The sequence below is a fragment of the Homarus americanus genome, unplaced genomic scaffold (assembly GCF_018991925.1).
Source record: "Homarus americanus isolate GMGI-L3 unplaced genomic scaffold, GMGI_Hamer_2.0 scaffold24262, whole genome shotgun sequence".
Lineage (NCBI taxonomy): Eukaryota > Metazoa > Arthropoda > Malacostraca > Decapoda > Nephropidae > Homarus > Homarus americanus.
The window spans coordinates 1-19133 of record NW_024728837.1 but is presented as its reverse complement, the minus strand read 5'-3'; the positions used below and the strand labels follow the sequence as shown (position 1 = coordinate 19133).

The window sequence follows — 19133 nt, the reverse complement described above, 5'->3', positions numbered from 1 at the left end:
AAGCACGAGTACGCTTTCAGGGAGCAACCTCAAGCTACAGGGTCCATGAAAACGGAACCCCACAAGGAGGCATCCTCAGTCCACTGCTGTTCAACGTCCTGATGGAAAATCTAGTCAAACTTCCCTTCAGACAAACAGCCAAGCTCCTATGCTATGCAGACGACTTACAGCTTATAGTAAGAGGATCGAACAGACTAGCCAACACACAACACGCACTCCAACTTATAGAAGAGGAGTGCAACAGACTTGGACTCAAGATAAATCCAGCCAAGTCGAAAGCGATGGCCATCTGCACAGACACACCAGAAAAGATGCTCTCCATACAAAACACGCTGGTAGTCTGGACCAACGCCCACCAGTGTCTTGGAATCTGGTTTGACCAGAAACTCACCTTCAAGCCGCAACTCGAGTATCTCAGGCACAGGACGAAGAGCAGACACAATATAATGAGGTCGCTCACCAGCAAATCCGCAGGAGCAAACCTTCATGTGCTCAAAGCCTACTACACAGCCGCCATCAGATCGCTGGTAGATTACAGTGCCCCAGCACTCATTGGACTGAGAGAAGACCAAATAGCTAAGCTAGAAGTCATTCAAAACAATGCTCTCAGGACCATGCTCGGAGCACCCATGTGGACCAGAATTTGCAATCTGCAAATGGAAACCGAACTACCACCCCTGGCAGTCCGAGTCAAGCAGGTGACAGCCGGTCTCCTCGCCAAAATCTGTAGAGCAGACAAGCCCACAGTTGCCAAGATTCGAATCAGTGCCTCCCTCCACCTCGACCACAGAGTGCGAGGGGCCACCTGGTCGCACGAGGCAAGCGAGGTCATCCGACACCTGCAAGCAGAACCACTCGTCAAGAACAACCAAGACACATTACGAGACATGGTTGCCACCTCCACCATGGAGCCCTCCACCAGCCATACGACTTCCAAATTCGCACCTCTGACTCAAGGAGCAGGTGTCAACCTCCAGAAGGAGACTCCAAAATATCTTCATATTGTTATAAAATATCTTCTTAGACATGTTGATGCAGCATCATACTTCACAGACGGCTCGGTGGACCCAAAACATCATAGATCCGGAGCGGCCTTCTACACCCAAGGTCAGACCCTCCAATGGAGACTTTCCAACGACTGCTCCACCCTACAAACAGAACTGGTAGCAATCTCAAAGGCCCTACAACACGCTGCAACACAACACAACAAGTCCATCATAATTCACACAGACTCGAAATCGGCCATGCAAGCGCTGCAACACAGTCAACCAAGAGACAACGTTCACATCATCACCTCGATCCTCGCACAGCTACAGGAATTCCAAAGCCAAAACCGACCAGTCGTCTTACACTGGATTCCCAGTCATGTAGGGATCGGAGGAAACGACGTGGCAGACGAAGCAGCCAAGGCAGCTACACGTTCTAGGAGCGTACACATCCAAGTTCCAGCAAGTGTGCAACAGATCAAGAATCACCTCAGAAAGACTACCAAGCTCCACATCAAAAAGAGCTTCCTTCATGCACTCAACGCTGGTTCCCAATCAGCCAAATGGTACCTGGCGGCCACAAAAGGAGAACCACCTTTCGCTGACAAGAAAACTCCAAGACAAACCCAAGTCAGCCTTCACCGACTACGACTAGGGTACAAGTGCTCCTGGCAGATGATCGGAAATGACGTCATGGAATGCACCTACTGTCAGGAGCCAGCAGCCAACCCACTTGAACACTATCTCCTCGATTGCGAGGTCACACAAAGCCTCCGAAACAGAACTCAAATCTCCCAAGAAACACACACAACACCAGCGGCCACTCTAACCCGAAAGGCCCATACAGACCACATTCACCACCTACTCCGGGTCATCACATGATACTCACCACCCAGATAGCTTAGAAAGCATCCTCTCCCAGCAAGTGCGGACCCCAGTTCGGGGGGCGCGCCACTCCGAAACTGACCACGTCCAAGAGTGGGGGTTGGTGGTAAGCGTCCACTGATCGGGGGTCCGCTCACACTTGCAACCTGCAGTATCCTTCCAATCTGCAGGTGGGACAACCTCTAATCCCAATCCGGTCTGGCTGCTCCAGGAGCTCCAGCCGGAACCACCAAACGGGCCGCCTGTAGGCAAAGGCCCGTGTCGGACTACGGTCCGACAATCTCAACAACAACAACAACCCGGCCACCCGTATTTACTATTTCGTCGTCGAGATGGCCCGTACTAAACAGACTGCCCGCAAGTCCACTGGAGGCAAGGCTCCACGGAAGCAGCTTGCTGCCAAGGCAGCTCGCAAGTCCGCCCCAGCCACTGGTGGTGTCAAGAAGCCCCATCGTTACAGGCCCGGAACCGTCGCCCTTCGTGAGATCCGTCGTTACCAGAAGAGCACAGAGCTACTCATCAGGAAGCTGCCCTTCCAGCTCCTGGTGCGTGAGATCGCCCAGGATTTCAAGACTGACCTGCGCTTCCAGTCGTCTGCCGTCATGGCTCTGCAGGAAGCCTCTGAGGCTTACCTGGTGGGTCTTTTCGAGGACACCAACCTGTGTGCCATTCACGCCAAGCGCGTTACCATCATGCCCAAGGACATCCAGCTGGCCCGGCGCATCCGCGGAGAGCGTGCTTAAGTCCTCTTCCTTGGGGAAAAAGAAAAAGCACAACAAAACCTACCAGACATCTATAACTCGGCCCTTCTCAGGGCCAAAGAACTGTTCTGAAGATAATTTTCATGACCATCGAAATGGTTGGTGGTAGGAGAGCGTTAATTTCGGTTACCCAAATCGCCTAACGGTAAGTTGGTAACATTCGTGCAGGCACGAATGTATAGTAGGTCATCAATTCGGGAGGTGGGTGGGTGCAACAAACAAGAGCTAGTAACAAATAAATGTATAAAGAATAAGTAAGTAAATAAATAAATAAAATAAAAGAAAATACAATAAAATAAAAGAAAATACAATAAAATACAATAAAATAAAATAAATTGTTTACATGAATTAGGCGTGCTGCAAACATGAAATGAAGCCCAAACACACTCCATGTATGTCACTTTGCAGTGGGTGTAAAAGTACTCCACGCAGAATTTATTTATTTATTTATTATGTTTCGATTTAGTCCGGTTTCTACGCCAATAGAGAATGCAGATTATTATAATTTTTTTATTTTTTTATTTCCCTCTCAATATATCACTGTCGGTAACTGTCTCTTTAACATGTAACTGTGGCTCCGATGGAGACGATTAAGTTGTAGTAGTGGGATGGCGTGTTTGTTGTGCACAAGTAACCTCTTACTTGGAAGAGGTGTACTTGGTGACAGCCTTGGTGCCCTCAGACACGGCATGCTTGGCCAGTTCACCGGGCAGCAAGAGTCGGACAGCTGTCTGGATTTCCCGACTTGTAATGGTGGAGCGTTTGTTGTAGTGCGCCAGGCGGGAAGCCTCGGCAGCGATGCGCTCGAAGATGTTGTTCACGAAAGAGTTCATGATGGACATAGCTTTGGAGGAGACTCCTGTGTCGGGGTGCACTTGCTTCAGTACCTTGTAGATGTAGATGCTGTAGCTTTCCTTCCTCCTGCGCTTCTTCTTCTTGTCACCCTGGGCAATGGCCTTCTGGGCCTTTCCAGCCTTCTTGGCAGCCTTTCCGGAAGTTTTGGGAGGCATGGCGGCACAGTTACTCGTGGCGCGGAGCGAGAGAATTGAAAACTGGCCCGACTAACTTTTCCTTATATACCGAGCGGGCCGCTCAGGATCAGACTGGCTGCAGCTACGGCTCTCTTACATTGGTTGGGTCCGCGAGACGGCCACCTGGCCTGATCCTGAGCTTGGTATAAAAGACCAAGGTGGCGGGCGGAAATTTAACTCCAATCACGAAAAGCAGCAGCAGCAACATGTCAGGACGCGGCAAGGGAGGCAAGGTGAAGGGCAAGTCAAAGTCCCGTTCTAGCAGGGCCGGACTCCAGTTCCCCGTGGGTAGGATCCACCGTCTCTTGCGTAAAGGCAACTATGCTGAGCGGGTTGGTGCAGGTGCACCTGTGTACCTTGCAGCCGTCATGGAGTACCTGGCAGCAGAAGTGCTCGAGCTGGCCGGTAACGCCGCCCGCGACAACAAGAAGACCCGCATTATCCCGCGTCATCTTCAGCTTGCCATTCGCAATGACGAGGAGCTGAACAAGCTCCTGTCTGGAGTCACCATTGCCCAAGGGGGTGTCCTTCCTAACATCCAAGCTGTGCTCCTCCTCAAGAAGACAGAGAAGAAATAAGAACCCAAGGTTCGTTCACACAAGACAACCTAACCAAACAGGCTCCTTTCGGAGCCACAGGATATCACTTAAAGAGAGAAATATACGACATCAACGTTTTGCAGGATAACACTCTGTGCAAATTGAGTGTAAATGTTTTTGAATGGTGTAGATGTGAAGGGGTACTGCGGGGGCCTGGGGTGGGGGACTTAAACGGGACTTAGAAGGGCGCAAGAAGCAGCAGCAGCTTTAGCAGCAGCAGCAGGAAGGGAGGCGACCTTATTTTCACTCTGGTTCATTGACAGTACACATTTACCAGCAGCATACATTAAATATATTGGTAATCAAGACTATCAGTAGCCATTAGCTAATAAAGAATGTCTAAGATACAATAAGTGAGGTGGCCTGAAGTCTTTGACAGTGTCACATTCAATAATATAGTGCTTTAAAGGTGTATCACAAAGTTTACATGCTGAGTGTTCCGGTATGGGTACAGCGTTACTAACTTGCCAGATGTGTCTGTATCCTAACCTAATTGTGGCCACGACTACATCACACAGGCAGGCAGGAGCAAGTTGTTTGGACACTATTCCTCGCCCCCTTGGTCCCTGTTCACCTACTGTAGCAGTAAGTAGGTACCTGTTGTAAATCGAAAGGTTGCGAATTCGTATTCAGGGAAAGTTGTTGGAGCTTCTAAACTTGAACTGACACAATCCGAGGAGTGGTGACCCGAGGATCACAGACACTATCTCTCCCTTCCTAACCTCCTGCTCCTTCCTCTGTCCTCCCCAAATTGAACCATGCTATCGCAAAGGTAATAATACAGGTAGAGACAACAACATATTTTCCTATTGTCTTATTATATATTAATAACAGAAACGCTGCCGCCATCCCGGAGGCTTTATATTGTCTCACTGTTCATTCCCTCCACAATTCTTCCTCGTACTTCTTCTTCTTCTTCTTCTTCTTCTTCTTCTTCTTCTTCTTCTTCTTCTTCTTCTTCTTCTTCTTCTTCCATGAATACTTTATTAACGGTGTATGTAAGTTTCACCATGTTTTGCACGACAGCGGTAGAGCAAAGTATATTTTGTTAGCAATAAACCAAAAGCATATTTTATGGCCTAATCATCACTACATAGAACACCACCCATAAAGCATGATACTAGTAGACCACAAAAACTGCTATAAACACCCAAAGCATATTTTATTGCCTAATCATCACTACATAGAACACCACTCATAAAGCATGATACTATTAGACCACAAACTGCTATAAACCCCAATAATAAACTATACGAGTGACTATAATTGTGTTACCCAATATTATACGAAATAATACTATAAAACATAATAATAAACACACTAATAGTGTATATTAGTGACTATAATTGTGTTACCCAATATTATACGAAATAATACTATAAAACATAATAATAAACACACTAATAGTGTATATTAGTTGAATGCACAATCTGATGAGAAGTCAAAAAAAAAAAAACAACATAACAATAACCTAGAAAGAGTGTAGAGTATTTTTGTGCAAACTATTATACTAGTAGATGGTCTAAGATAACTGTATGTGAAGGAAAAGGTGTGCTCTCCACTCAAACTTTCTTTTTATGAAATCTCCTACTCCCCAGCTGAGCGGTACGCCCAATGGGAAACAAAACGTGGCACATAACACGCCGCCCGCCAGCCCTGGCTCGGTGAATAGGAATCAGTAATCGGGCGGAGTATAAACAACACCGCCGCCAATGTGCTCCTCCCATCTCTGAGGAAATCTGGCGGGCAACTTAGTATTATATTAGCATGTAATAATAATAACAATAATAATAATAATAATAATACTACTACTAATAATAATACTAATAATATTAATAATAATAATATTAATAATAATAACATGCAATTTCATTTTATAACACATACTAACAAAATAGTGTATAGCCTACTATACTTAACTATAATAGGTTAGGTTGCGTAGGAGGATCTAAAAAGTACAGTAGTATACACACACACACACACACACACACACACACACACACACACACACACACATACATATAGACAACAAACTAAATTAGAAACCACACGTCAGTGAAGTTATCAAATCCTCCAGTTTCCGTCTCCACCTCCTACGCCGACTCAAGTCCCTCGGTGGTCCTGCACATGAGCTCAAAGATCACATCTCTGCTTCACCTATGCCCTCCATGGTCTTCCTCCTGCACTGTAAATACCTGAAAAGAGGCCAGGATTATTCACCTTCCCACTCCATATTAGTGCCCAACACACTGACCCAGATTCTCACTGACATCACCACAACCATTCCTGCAATTTCCAAGAAGCTACACCATCCTCGACAATGCTCCCATTACCACTGAGATCCCTATCCAATTACTGATATCATCCATCCAGCCCAGCCCATACGTGCACGAACTGATCGCTATAAGAACAGCCCAGTCCCAACCATTGTAAAAATTATCGATAACTTGTAATAAATCAGTGTACTCACTCCCAGTAAACACTACTCCTTGCACTGTCACTATGTTGAAATGAACTGTAGTTTGAGCTTTTCCCCAGCTAGTTATTATATGTCTTATTTGTGTCACTCATGTTACTTGTATATTATTTGTAATTCGTAACCCATTCCCCAAATATGTAACTGTATATTTTCAGCCTTCTGGCTGCCAAGCTCTTTCAATAAACCGTTAAATATTATTATTATTATTATTATTATTATTTATATGTTGGCCCATACCAACTCACTCCCCTGAACCCTCCTCCCCACCGGACTATCAACAAGTTCTTGCCATAAGGTACTATCTCATTTGGCAAAGGAATGGAACCAGTGATGAATAGTGGTGAACAGTGCTTAACTCAGTGAAAAACAACTCGGCAGTTGAGTCTTACCCAAGCTAGCTAACCACCTTCACACAGTGAGGTCCCAGGTACCCAGTTATACTTCCCCGGAGACTCCACGATAGAGAGGCCTGGGACCACACCTCACCCACTTGAATGAGTGAGTCATGTCGACCACGTGGTCCCCAAGATGCTACGACACCACGTAGTGAATGTTTTGCTACAGCATCATCATGTGAAGTTCCTCATAACACCATCTGTGAGGTAACTGCTACATCCTCAGGCCCCTCATAACGCCATCTGTGAGGGAGTTACTACACTACGTGTCTGGTGTTCAACACCTCACCTTACATGATCTATGCGTGCAAACATTAATCTGTATGTTCACTGTGTGCTCCTTCACCTTTCTCTAATGAGGGCTTTTGTTAAACCACCAATGTATGTACTAAGTCAATTGTGTCCAATGTATACTTTCGAAAAGCCCTTGTTTGGGTTAGGTAGGAGAGAGTAGTCGTCATTATTGTCCAAGCCCCATTATTTATTTCTATATATAAGTAATGTAGGCTGGTTTTTAAATACCTCAATCCCCTAACGGTGCCGTTTGTATATTAAGAAATACCGAAGCCATACAGTACAACACCAGCGAATATGAAGTATCACTGTAACCGGCAACTGTTACTCACTCATACCTACATACATATATAGAGTCTTTACAGAATGATAGCAGACACGGGGAAGACGAACAACAAGAGGAGAAGAGTTAGAAGAAAATCAACTTCAAGCTAAGAAGAAGAATACCCAGACATTTCCTCCAAACAAGAAAACAACACACACACAATCAAGCCGACCAAACACTGAGAAACCATGGCGGAACCCAACATGCACCGGACGCTTGACCTGACTCTATCCTGCCGCATCCAGGCGAGTTGCTGCTTAAAGTCCCTCACGCAAGCGCTGTTTAGCCACTGCACCTATTCTATCCTCCTAAAATTCACTTCAATCCCCCCTGCCACTAGCATGTTATGTATGTATGTATGTATGTATGAATGAATGCTAACTGCAACTTTGCGTATTAAAACTCATTACTCTTACCGAAGTAATATAGTGCGTGGTTATGTTATGTCATGTTAGGATAGATTATAAACTACATTGGGTTACAGTTCGTGAGGTTCGGTGACGCTACAGGAAGTTAGGTGAGGTACCTGGAGGTTAGGTGGATGTTGACTGACTGACTGACAATTATTAGGAAGTGGTTCCAACACGTTCACACACAACCTATACTCATACCACAAGTCCAGAATTAGAGAGGATCATGTTATTGGATATATTTTCAACGATTTACTCAGTGTCTAACCAACTCTTTAGCGATTTAAATGTGGACCTAAAATTAGGTCCGTATATTTGTTTGTCGTGGTGGTGGTGGTGGTGTGCGCCCGTCCATCAGGTTGATTAACCACCAAAACCATAAAGGGTGCGGCCCGGCCGTTTCAGGGCATACACCACATCCATGGCGGTGACGGTCTTCCTTTTTGCGTGCTCGGTGTAGGTGACGGCGTCACGGATGACGTTCTCCAGAAACACCTTGAGGACGCCGCGGGTCTCCTCGTAGATGAGGCCGGATATACGTTTAACACCTCCACGCCGAGCTAGACGACGAATGGCGGGCTTGGTGATACCCTGGATGTTGTCACGAAGCACCTTACGATGACGCTTGGCGCCACCCTCTCCAAGTCCCTTGCCTCCTTTGCCTCGTCCAGTCATGTTGTTGTGGTTGCTACTACAGGTGGTCCTGGTGTGGCTTCGCCGAATCGAATCGAAAAATGCTAGTGACAGGGGGGAAGGAGGTTCGGGAGAAGAATAAAGGGAGGATTGAAGTGAATTTTAGGAGGAGAGAACAGATGCAGTGGCTAAACACCGCTTGCGTGAGGGATTATAAGATGGGAGCAGCAGCAACAACCCGGCTGGACGCGGCAGGGAGGCGACAAGACAAGGCCAGGCTAGCGTCAGGTCAAGCGTCAGGTCAAGCGTCAGGTCAGGCGTCAGGTGCGTGTTGGGTTGGGCAATGGATGTTCAGTGCTTGGTCGGCTTGATTGTGTTTTGGTTTCTTGTGTGGAGGGGATGTCTTGGTCTTCTTAGCTTGATGTCGATTTTCTTCTCTCTCTCCTTCTCTTCTTGCTCTCTTGTATTGTCCATTCGTTTGTGTTTGGGTCTTCTTGTTCGTCTTCCCTCGTCAACTTTTTAAGTCCCCTCGCCAGGTGTGGAAGAAATTCAGAGGTTGACCGTGGGCTTCAGCACCACTGGCCGTGACTTCCAGCACAGGCCACGTGGTGTTCTTAGTTCTATGTGGTGGGCTGCTTCATTGAGTTTTCTTGCTCTCTCTTGGTTTTTCTTCACTGCTGTTTTCTTTTCTTGGGGCAATGCAGCAAGGAGGCCTCTTGCCTTGCTCAGCAGTTTTTCTCAGGCAGGCCTTATACCTGCGTCCTCCGTATCTGGTAGTGTCCAGGTCGGCGGAGGAGTGGGCCACCACAAGCAACGCATTTTTCTCCATGTTGGGGCAGGCCGTGTAAAAGCGTGTCAGGGGCTTGCCACGCCTGGAGGCAGGTGTGTTCCTGCTCCCTCCCTTGTCCTTATCATCTGCAATGCCCAACACACTTGTTGCGGTCACGTGGGAAGCACATTGGCATGATTACCCACACACGGTGCAGGCTTCTGCTGGTGGGTGGAGTGGTGTCCGATGAGGGCAGTGGTGTCGGACAGCTTCTTCACAACTTGGAGCTGCTGCTCCTTGAGGGGCTCACTCAGCTCTGCTTTGTCCATGTGGGCAATTTCGGCGTGGGAGATTACACCCAGCTTCAAGTTGTCCCACATGAAGGCAAACATTTTAAAAGGAATGCCGTTGATGTCTGGGATCTCCGCGAGTTGTTGGTGCGCTCAGCGAGTGATGATGTCTATGGAACTTTGGGCGTTAACCCCACGATCCCATTAGCTTCGAAAAACTTCTGGAGAACTAGGAGGTTTAGTTTCTTGGGGCAGGTCGGCGTGTCCGGACGTATCCGCGCCACGTTAACAAACTCGTATCCGTTCATGGTGAGGGAGAGAGAGTGTGGCTTCGCCCACGGTTTGGTGGGAGTAGGTGGCGTGCTGTGGACGCAGCGGTAGTATCGTTCGTCCAAGGCCGTCCCTCCCTCTTGGAGGTGGGGCGTAGCTTGCGGATGACGCATGCGGCACTCGTGGCCAATGAGGTGGCCACTGAGGTGGAGAATGTCTGTATATAAGCCCGCCCGCCTGCCGGGCCGCCCGTATTGACTATTTCGTCGTCGAGATGGCCCGTACTAAACAGACTGCCCGCAAGTCCACTGGAGGCAAGGCTCCACGGAAGCAGCTTGCCACCAAGGCAGCTCGCAAGTCCGCCCCAGCCACCGGTGGTGTCAAGAAGCCCCATCGTTACAGGCCCGGGACCGTCGCCCTTCGTGAGATCCGTCGTTACCAGAAGAGCACAGAGCTACTCATCAGGAAGCTGCCCTTCCAGCGCCTGGTGCGTGAGATCGCCCAGGATTTCAAGACTGACCTGCGCTTCCAGTCGTCTGCCGTCATGGCTCTGCAGGAAGCCTCTGAGGCTTACCTGGTGGGTCTTTTCGAGGACACCAACCTGTGTGCCATTCACGCCAAGCGCGTTACCATCATGCCCCAGGACATCCAGCTGGCCCGGCGCATCCGCGGAGAGCGTGCTTAAGTCCTCTTCCTTGGGGAAAAACAAAAAGCACAACAAAACCTACCAGACATCTATAACTCGGCCCTTCTCAGGGCCAAAGAACGGTTCTGAAGATAATTTTCATGACAATCGAAATGGTTGGTGGTCGGAGAGCGTTAATTTCGGTTACCCAAATCGCCTAACGGTAAGTTGGTAACATTCGTGGAGGTACGATTGTATAGTAGGTCATCAATTCGGGAGGTGGGTGGGTGCAACAAACAAGAGCTAGTAACAAATAAATATATAAAGAATAAGTAAGTAAAGAAATAAATAAAATAAAAGAACATACAATAAAATAAAATAAAAATTTTTTTTACATGAAATAGGCATGCTGCAAACAAGAAATGAAGCCTAAACACACTCCATGTATGTCACTTTGCAGTGGGTGTAAAAGTACTCCACGCAGAATTTATTTATTTATTTATTATGTTTCGATTTAGTCCTGTTTCTACGCCAATAGAGAATGCAGATTATTATAATTTTATTTTTTTTATTTCCCTCTCAATATATCACTGTCGGTAACTGTCTCTTTAACATGTAACTGTGGCTCCGATGGAGCCGATTAAGTTGTAGTAGTGGGATGGCGTGTTTGTTGTGCACAAGTAACCTCTTACTTGGAAGAGGTGTACTTGGTGACAGCCTTGGTGCCCTCAGACACGGCATGCTTGGCCAGTTCACCGGGCAGCAAGAGTCGGACAGCTGTCTGGATTTCCCGACTTGTAATGGTGGAGCGTTTGTTGTAGTGCGCCAGGCGGGAAGCCTCGGCGGCGATGCGCTCGAAGATGTCGTTCACGAAAGAGTTCATGATGGACATAGCTTTGGAGGAGACTCCTGTGTCGGGGTGCACTTGCTTCAGTACCTTGTAGATGTAGATGCTGTAGCTTTCCTTCCTCCTGCGCTTCTTCTTCTGGTCACCCTTGGCAATGGCCTTCTGGGCCTTTCCAGCCTTCTTGGCAGCCTTTCCGGAAGTTTTGGGAGGCATGGCGGCACAGTTACTCGTGGCGCGGAGCGAGAGAATTGAAAACTGGCCCGACTAACTTTTCCTTATATACCGAGCGGGCCGCTCAGGATCAGACTGGCTGCAGCTACGGCTCTCTTACATTGGTTGGGTCCGCGAGACGGCCACCTGGCCTGATCCTGAGCTTGGTATAAAAGACCAAGGTGGCGGGCGGAAATTTAACTCCTATCACGAAAAGCGGCAGCAGCAACATGTCAGGACGCGGCAAGGGAGGCAAAGTGAAGGGCAAGTCAAAGTCCCGTTCTAGCAGGGCCGGACTCCAGTTCCCCGTGGGTAGAATCCACCGTCTCTTGCGTAAGGGCAACTATGCTGAGCGCGTTGGTGCAGGTGCCCCTGTGTACCTTGCAGCCGTCATGGAGTACCTGGCAGCAGAAGTGCTCGAGCTGGCCGGTAACGCCGCCCGCGACAACAAGAAGACCCGCATTATCCCGCGTCATCTTCAGCTTGCCATTCGCAATGACGAGGAGCTGAACAAGCTCCTGTCTGGAGTCACCATTGCCCAAGGGGGTGTCCTTCCTAACATCCAAGCTGTGCTCCTCCCAAAGAAGACAGAGAAGAAATAAGAACCCAAGGTTCGTTCACACAAGACAACCTAACCAAACAGGCTCCTTTCGGAGCCACAGGATATCACTTAAAGAGAGAAATATACGACATCAACGTTTTGCAGGATAACACTCTGTGCAAATTGAGTGTAAATGTTTTTGAATGGTGTAGATGTGAAGGGGTACTGCGGGGGCCTGGGGTGGGGGACTTAAACGGGACTTAGAAGGGCGCAAGAAGCAGCAGCAGCTTTAGCAGCAGCAGCAAGGGAGGCGACCTTATTTTCACTCTGGTTCATTGACAGTACACATTTACCAGCAGCATACATTGGAGTCATATTGTAATTGTAGACTAATCAGTGTGGGCTAGCTAGCTAGCCAATTTGGGATAAACAGCAAGAATGTAATGTCCTCAATGAAGTAATGACATAGTTCAAGATACAATAAGTGCGGTGGCCTGAAGTCTTTGACAGTGTCACATTCAATAATATAGTGCTTTAAAGGTGTATCACAAAGTTTACATGCTGAGTGTTCCGGTATGGGTACAGCGTTACTAACTTGCCAGATGTGTCTGTATCCTAACCTAATTGTGGCCACGACTACATCACACAGGCAGGCAGGAGCAAGTTGTTTGGACACTATTCCTAGCCCCCTTGGTCCCTGTTCACCTACTGTAGCAGTAAGTAGGTACCTGTTGTAAATCGAAAGGTTGCGAATTCGTATTCAGGAAAGTTGTTGGAGCTTCTAAACTTGAACTGACACAATCCGAGGAGTGGTGACCCGAGGATCACAGACACTATCTCTCCCTTCCTAACCTCCTGCTCCTTCCTCTGTCCTCCCAAAATTGAACCATGCTATCGCAAAGGTAATAATACAGGTAGAGACAACAACATATTTTCCTATTGTCTTATTATATATTAATAACAGAAACGCTGCCGCCATCCCGGAGGCTTTACATTGTCTCACTGTTCATTCCTTCCACAATTCTTCCTCGTACTTCTTCTTCTTCTTCTTCTTCTTCTTCTTCTTCTTCTTCTTCTTCTTCTTCTTCTTCTTCTTCTTCTTCTTCCATCAATACTTTATTAACGGTGTATGTAAGTTTCACCATGTTTTGCACTACAGCGGTAGAGCAAAGTATATTTTGTTAGCAATAAACCAAAAGCATATTTTATGGCCTAATCATCACTACATAGAACACCACCCATAAAGCATGATACTAGTAGACCACAAAAACTGCTATAAACCCCCAAAGCATATTTTATTGCCTAATCATCACCACATAGAACACCACTCATAAAGCATGATACTATTAGACCACAAACTGCTATAAACCCCAATAATAAACTATACTAGTGACTATAATTGTGTTACCCAATATTATACGAAATAATACTATAAAACATAATAATAAACACACTAATAGTGTATATTAGTGACTATAATTGTGTTACCCAATATTATACGAAATAATACTATAAAACATAATAATAAACACACTAATAGTGTATATTAGTTGAATGCACAATCGGATGAGAAGTCAAAAAAAAAAAAAACAACATAACAATAACCTAGAAAGAGTGTAGAGTATTTTTGTGCAAACTATTATACTAGTAGATGGTCTAAGATAACTGTATGTGAAGGAAAAGGTGTGCTCTCCACTCAAACTTTCTTTTTATGAAATCTCCTACTCCCCAGCTGAGCGGTACGCCCAATGGGAAACAAAACGTGGCACATAACACGCCGCCCGCCAGCTCTGGCTCGGTGAATAGGAATCCGTAATCGGGCGGAGTATAAACAACACCGCCGCCAATGTGCTCCTCCCATCTCTGAGGAAATCTGGCGGGCAACTAAGTATTATATTAGCATGTAATAATAATAACAATAATAATAATAATAATACTACTACTACTACTAATAATAATAATAATATTAATAATAATAATATTAAAAATAATAACATGCAATTTCATTTTATAACACATACAAACAAAATAGTGTATAGCCTACTATACTTAACTATAATAGGTTAGGTTGCGTAGGAGGATCTAAAAAGTACAGTAGTATATACACACACACACACACACACATACATATAGACAACAAACTAAATTAGAAACCACACGTCAGTGAAGTTATCAAATCCTCCAGTTTCTGTCTCCACCTCCTACGCCGACTCAAGTCCCTCGGTGTTCCTGCACACGAGCTCCTCAGTGTTTACACAACATTCATACTTCCCAAGCTCACCTATGCCTCCTCCACCTGGTCTTCCTCCCTAAATGCCACACAACGTAAACACCTAGAAAAAGTGCAAAAGAGGCCATGCAAGATTATTCTCTACCCTTCCTACTCCACATATCAAGAAGCACTCAACACACTGACCCTTTAGACTCTCACTGACCATCACCACGACCTCATCTGCAAATTTGGTAAGAAGCTTCTACACCATCCCCGACACCGGCTCCTACTACCACCTGAGATCCCTAGTCCGAGAATTGCTCTTCGACACCACAACCGCATCCAGCCCAGCCCATACGTGCACGAACTGATCGCTATAAGAACAGCCCAGTCCCAACCATTGTAAAAATTATCGATAACTTGTAATAAATCAGTGTACTCACTCCCAGTAAACACTTCTCCTTGCACTGTCACTATGTTGAAATGAACTGTAGTTTGAGCTTTTCCCCAGCTAGTTATTATATGTCTTATTTGTGTCACTCATGTTACTTGTATATTATTTGTAATTCGTAACCCATTCCCCAAATATGTAACTGTATATTTTCAGTCTTCTGGCTGCCAAGCTCTTTCAATAAACCGTTAATTATTATTATTATTATTATTATTATTTATATGTTGGCCCATACCAACTCACTCCCCTGAACCCTCCTCCCCAGCCGACTATCAACAAGTTCTTGCCATAAGGTACTATCTCATTTGGCAAAGGAATGGAACCAGTGATGAATAGTGATGAACAGTGCTTAACTCAGTGAAAAACAACTCGGCAGTTGAGTCTTACCCAAGCTAGCTAACCACCTTCACACAGTGAGGTCCCAGGTACCCAGTTATACTTCCCCTGAGACTCCACGATAGAGAGGCCTGGGACCACACCTCACCCACTTGAATGAGTGAGTCATGTCGACCACGTGGTGTCCCCAAGATGCTACGACACCACGTAGTGAATGTTTTGCTACAGCATCATCATGTGAATTTCCTCATAACACCATCTGTGAGGTAACTGCTACATCATCAGGCCCCTCATAACGCCATCTGTGAGGGAGTTACTACACTACGTGTCTGGTGTTCAACATCTCACCTTCCATGATCTACGCGTGCAAACATTAATCTGTATGTTCACTGTGTGCTCCTTCACCTTTCTCTAATGAGGGCTTTTGTTAAACCACCAATGTATGTACTAAGTCAATTGTGTCCAATGTATACTTTCGAAAAGCCCTTGTTTGGGTTAGGTAGGAGAGAGTAGTCGTCATTATTGTCCAAGCCACATTATTTATTTCTATATATAAGTAATGTAGGCTGGTTTTTAAATACCTCAATCCCCTAACGGTGCCGTTTGTATATTAAGAAATACCGAAACCATACAGTACAACACCAGCGAATATGAAGTATCACTGTAACCGGCAACTGTTACTCACTCATACCTACATACATATAGAGAGTCTTTACAGAATGATAGCAGACACGAGGAAGACGAACAACAAGAGGAGAAGAGTTAGAAGAAAATCAACTTCAAGCTAAGAAGAAGAATACCAAGACATTTCCTCCAAACAAGAAAACAACACACACAATCAAGCCGACCAAACACTGAGAAACCATGGCGGAACCCAACATGCACCGGACACTTGACCTGACTCTATCCTGCCGCATCCAGGCGAGTTGCTGCTTAAAGTCCTTCACGCAAGCGCTGTTTAGCCACTGCACCTATTCTATCCTCCTAAAATTCACTTCAATCCCCCCTGCCACTAGCATGTTATGTATGTATGTATGTATGTATGTATGAATGAATGCTAACTGCTTTGCGTGTGAAACTCATTACTCTTACCGAAATATTATAGTGCGTGGTTATAATGTATGTCGCTATTAGGATAGATTATAAACTACATTGGGTTACATTTGGTGAGGTTGGTGACGCTACAGGGAAGTTGGGTGAAAGGTGCACCTGGAGGTTGGGTGGATGTTGACTGACTGACTGACGGCAATTAATGATGGTTCCAACGTTCACACACAACCTATACTCATACCACCGGTCCAGAATTAGAGGATGTATTGTTGGATACTCTTTTCAACGGTTACTCGGTGTCTAACCAACTCTTTAGCGATTTGATAACGGATACCGGAAATTGGGTCGTGCTCCTTTCATTTGTCATGGTGGTGGTGGTGGTGTGCGCCAAATCCATCGGAACGTTAACCGCAAAAAACCGCAAGGGTGCGGCCACACATTTAGAACGCCACACCACAGCATCCATAGGCGGTGACGGTCTTTAACACAAGTGCTCGTTAACGCGGGTGACGGCGTCACGGATGACGTTCTCCAGAAACACCTTGAGGACGCCGCGGGTCTCCTCGTAGATAAGGCCGGATATACGTTTAACACCTCCACGCCGAGCTAGACGACGAATGGCGGGCTTGGTGATACCCTGGATGTTGTCACGAAGCACCTTACGATGACGCTTGGCGCCACCCTTTCCAAGTCCCTTGCCTCCTTTGCCTCGTCCCGTCATGTTGTTGTGGTTGCTACTACAGGTGGTCCTGGTGTGGCTTCGCCGAATCGAATCGAAAAATGCTAGTGACAGGGGGGAAGGAGGTTCAGGAGAAGAATAAAGGGAGGATTGAAGTGAATTTTAGGAGGAGAGAACAGATGCAGTGGCTAAACACCGCTTGCGTGAGGGATTATAAGATGGGGGCAGCAGCAACAACCCGGCTGGACGCGGCAGGGAGGCGACAAGACAAGGCCAGGCTAGCGTCAGGTCAAGCGTCAGGTCAAGCGTCAGGTCAAGCGTCAGGTCAGGCGTCAGGTGCGTGTTGGGTTGGGCAATGGATGTTCAGTGCTTGGTCGGCTTGATTGTGTTTTGGTTTCTTGTGTGGAGGGGATGTCTTGGTCTTCTTAGCTTGATGTCGATTTTCTTCTCTCTCTCCTTCTCTTCTTGCTCTCTTGAATTGTCCATTCGTTTGTGTTTGGGTCTTCTTCTTCGTCTTCCTCGTATTTTAAGTCCTCATAGGTGTGGAAGAATTCAGAGAGGGAGAGGTTGACCACGTGGGCTTCAGCACCACTGGCCGCGTGGGCTTCAGCACCACGGGCCACGTGGTGTTCTTGGTTCTGTGTGGTGGGCTGCTTCTGTTGAGTTTTCTTTTCTTGGTTTTTCTTTACTGCTGGTTTTTTCTTTTCTTGGGAGCGTACAGCAAGGAGGGCCTCTTTGTGGCTCAGTTTTTTCTCAAGACGGGCCTTGGCTACCCTGCATTCCTCCTTCCATCTGGGGCAGGTCCGGTCGGCGGAGGAGTGTGGGCCACCACAGGCAACGCATTTTTTCTCTGTGTTGGGGCAGGCCGTGTAGCGGTGTCCAGGGCTGCCACACATGGAGCAGGTGTCTTCCTGCGCCTCACACTTGTTTACAGTGTGTCCATAGTGCTGGCATTTGTAACACCGTTTCGGTCTGCAGTAGGGCTTGACTGGCATAGTTACCCACGCCAGTTGAGCTTCCTTGGGTAGGGTGGAGTGGTGTCCGATGAGGGCAGTAGTGTCGGACAGCTTCTTCACAACTTGGAGCTGCTGCTCCTTGAGGAGCTCACTCAGCTCTGCTTTGTCCATGTGGGCAATTTCGGCGTGGGAGATTACACCCAGCTTCAAGTTGTCCCACATGAAGGCAAACATTTTAAAAGGAATGCCGTTGATGTCTGGGATCTCCGCGAGTTGAGCGGGCATGCCCATCTCGGCGAAGGTGATCTTGATGTCACCATGGAGCTTTAGGCGTTCTACCTTGGTGACCCCCACGATCCCATTAGCTTCGAAAAACTTCTGGAGAACTAGGAGGTTTAGTTTCTTGGCCCACGGTTTGGTGGGAGTAGGTGGCGTGCTGTGGACGCAGCGGTAGTATCGTTCATCCAAGGCCGTCCCTCCCTCTTGGAGGTGGGGCGTAGCTTGCGGATGACGCATGCGGCACTCGTGGCCAATGAGGTGGCCACTGAGGTGGAGAATGTCTGTATATAAGCCCGCCCGCCTGCCGGGCCGCCCGTATTGACTATTTCGTCGTCGAGATGGCCCGTACTAAACAGAACTGCCGCAAGTCCACTGGGCAAGGCTCACAGGAGCAACACACCGGGCAGCTCGCAAGTCCCGCCCCCAGCCACCGGTGAACATCAAAGGCCCCATCATTACGGCCCAGGGGCCGTCGCCCTTCGTGAGATCCGTCGTTACCAGAAGAGCACAGAGCTACTCATCAGGAAGCTGCCCTTCCAGCGCCTGGTGCGTGAGATCGCCCAGGATTTCAAGACTGACCTGCGCTTCCTGTCGTCTGCCGTCATGGCTCTGCAGGAAGCCTCTGAGGCTTACCTGGTGGGTCTTTTCGAGGACACCAACCTGTGTGCCATTCACGCCAAGCGCGTTACCATCATGCCCAAGGACATCCAGCTGGCCCGGCGCATCCGCGGAGAGCGTGCTTAAGTCCTCTTCCTTGGGGAAAAACAAAAAGCACAACAAAACCTACCAGACATCTATAACTCGGCCCTTCTCAGGGCAA

At 47.2% G+C, this 19133-nt stretch overlaps 1 protein-coding gene and 1 pseudogene across 1 annotated transcript; both read left to right on the top strand.

The window, feature by feature from the left end:
• The first annotated feature begins 2203 nt into the window (after positions 1-2203).
• On the top strand, positions 2204-10812 carry LOC121866238 (histone H3-like). The gene is made up of 2 exons (XM_042365850.1): positions 2204-2602; positions 10399-10812. Exons 1-2 carry the CDS (start codon positions 2204-2206, stop codon positions 10810-10812), a joined length of 813 nt encoding a protein of 270 aa, XP_042221784.1.
• Positions 10813-18648: 7836 nt separating this feature from the next.
• On the top strand, positions 18649-19057 carry LOC121866237 (annotated as a pseudogene).
• Positions 19058-19133: the final 76 nt, after the last annotated feature.

Excerpts from the sequence above, each read along its gene's own strand:
- LOC121866238 (XM_042365850.1), top strand. The coding sequence starts at position 2,204 with ATGGCCCGTACTAAACAGACTGCCCGCAAGTCCACTGGAGGCAAGGCT. Across the intron at positions 2,603-10,398 it reads TGGCCCGGCGCATCCGCGGA|GAGATGGCCCGTACTAAACA; the intron begins GAGCGTGCTTAA and ends TATTTCGTCGTC.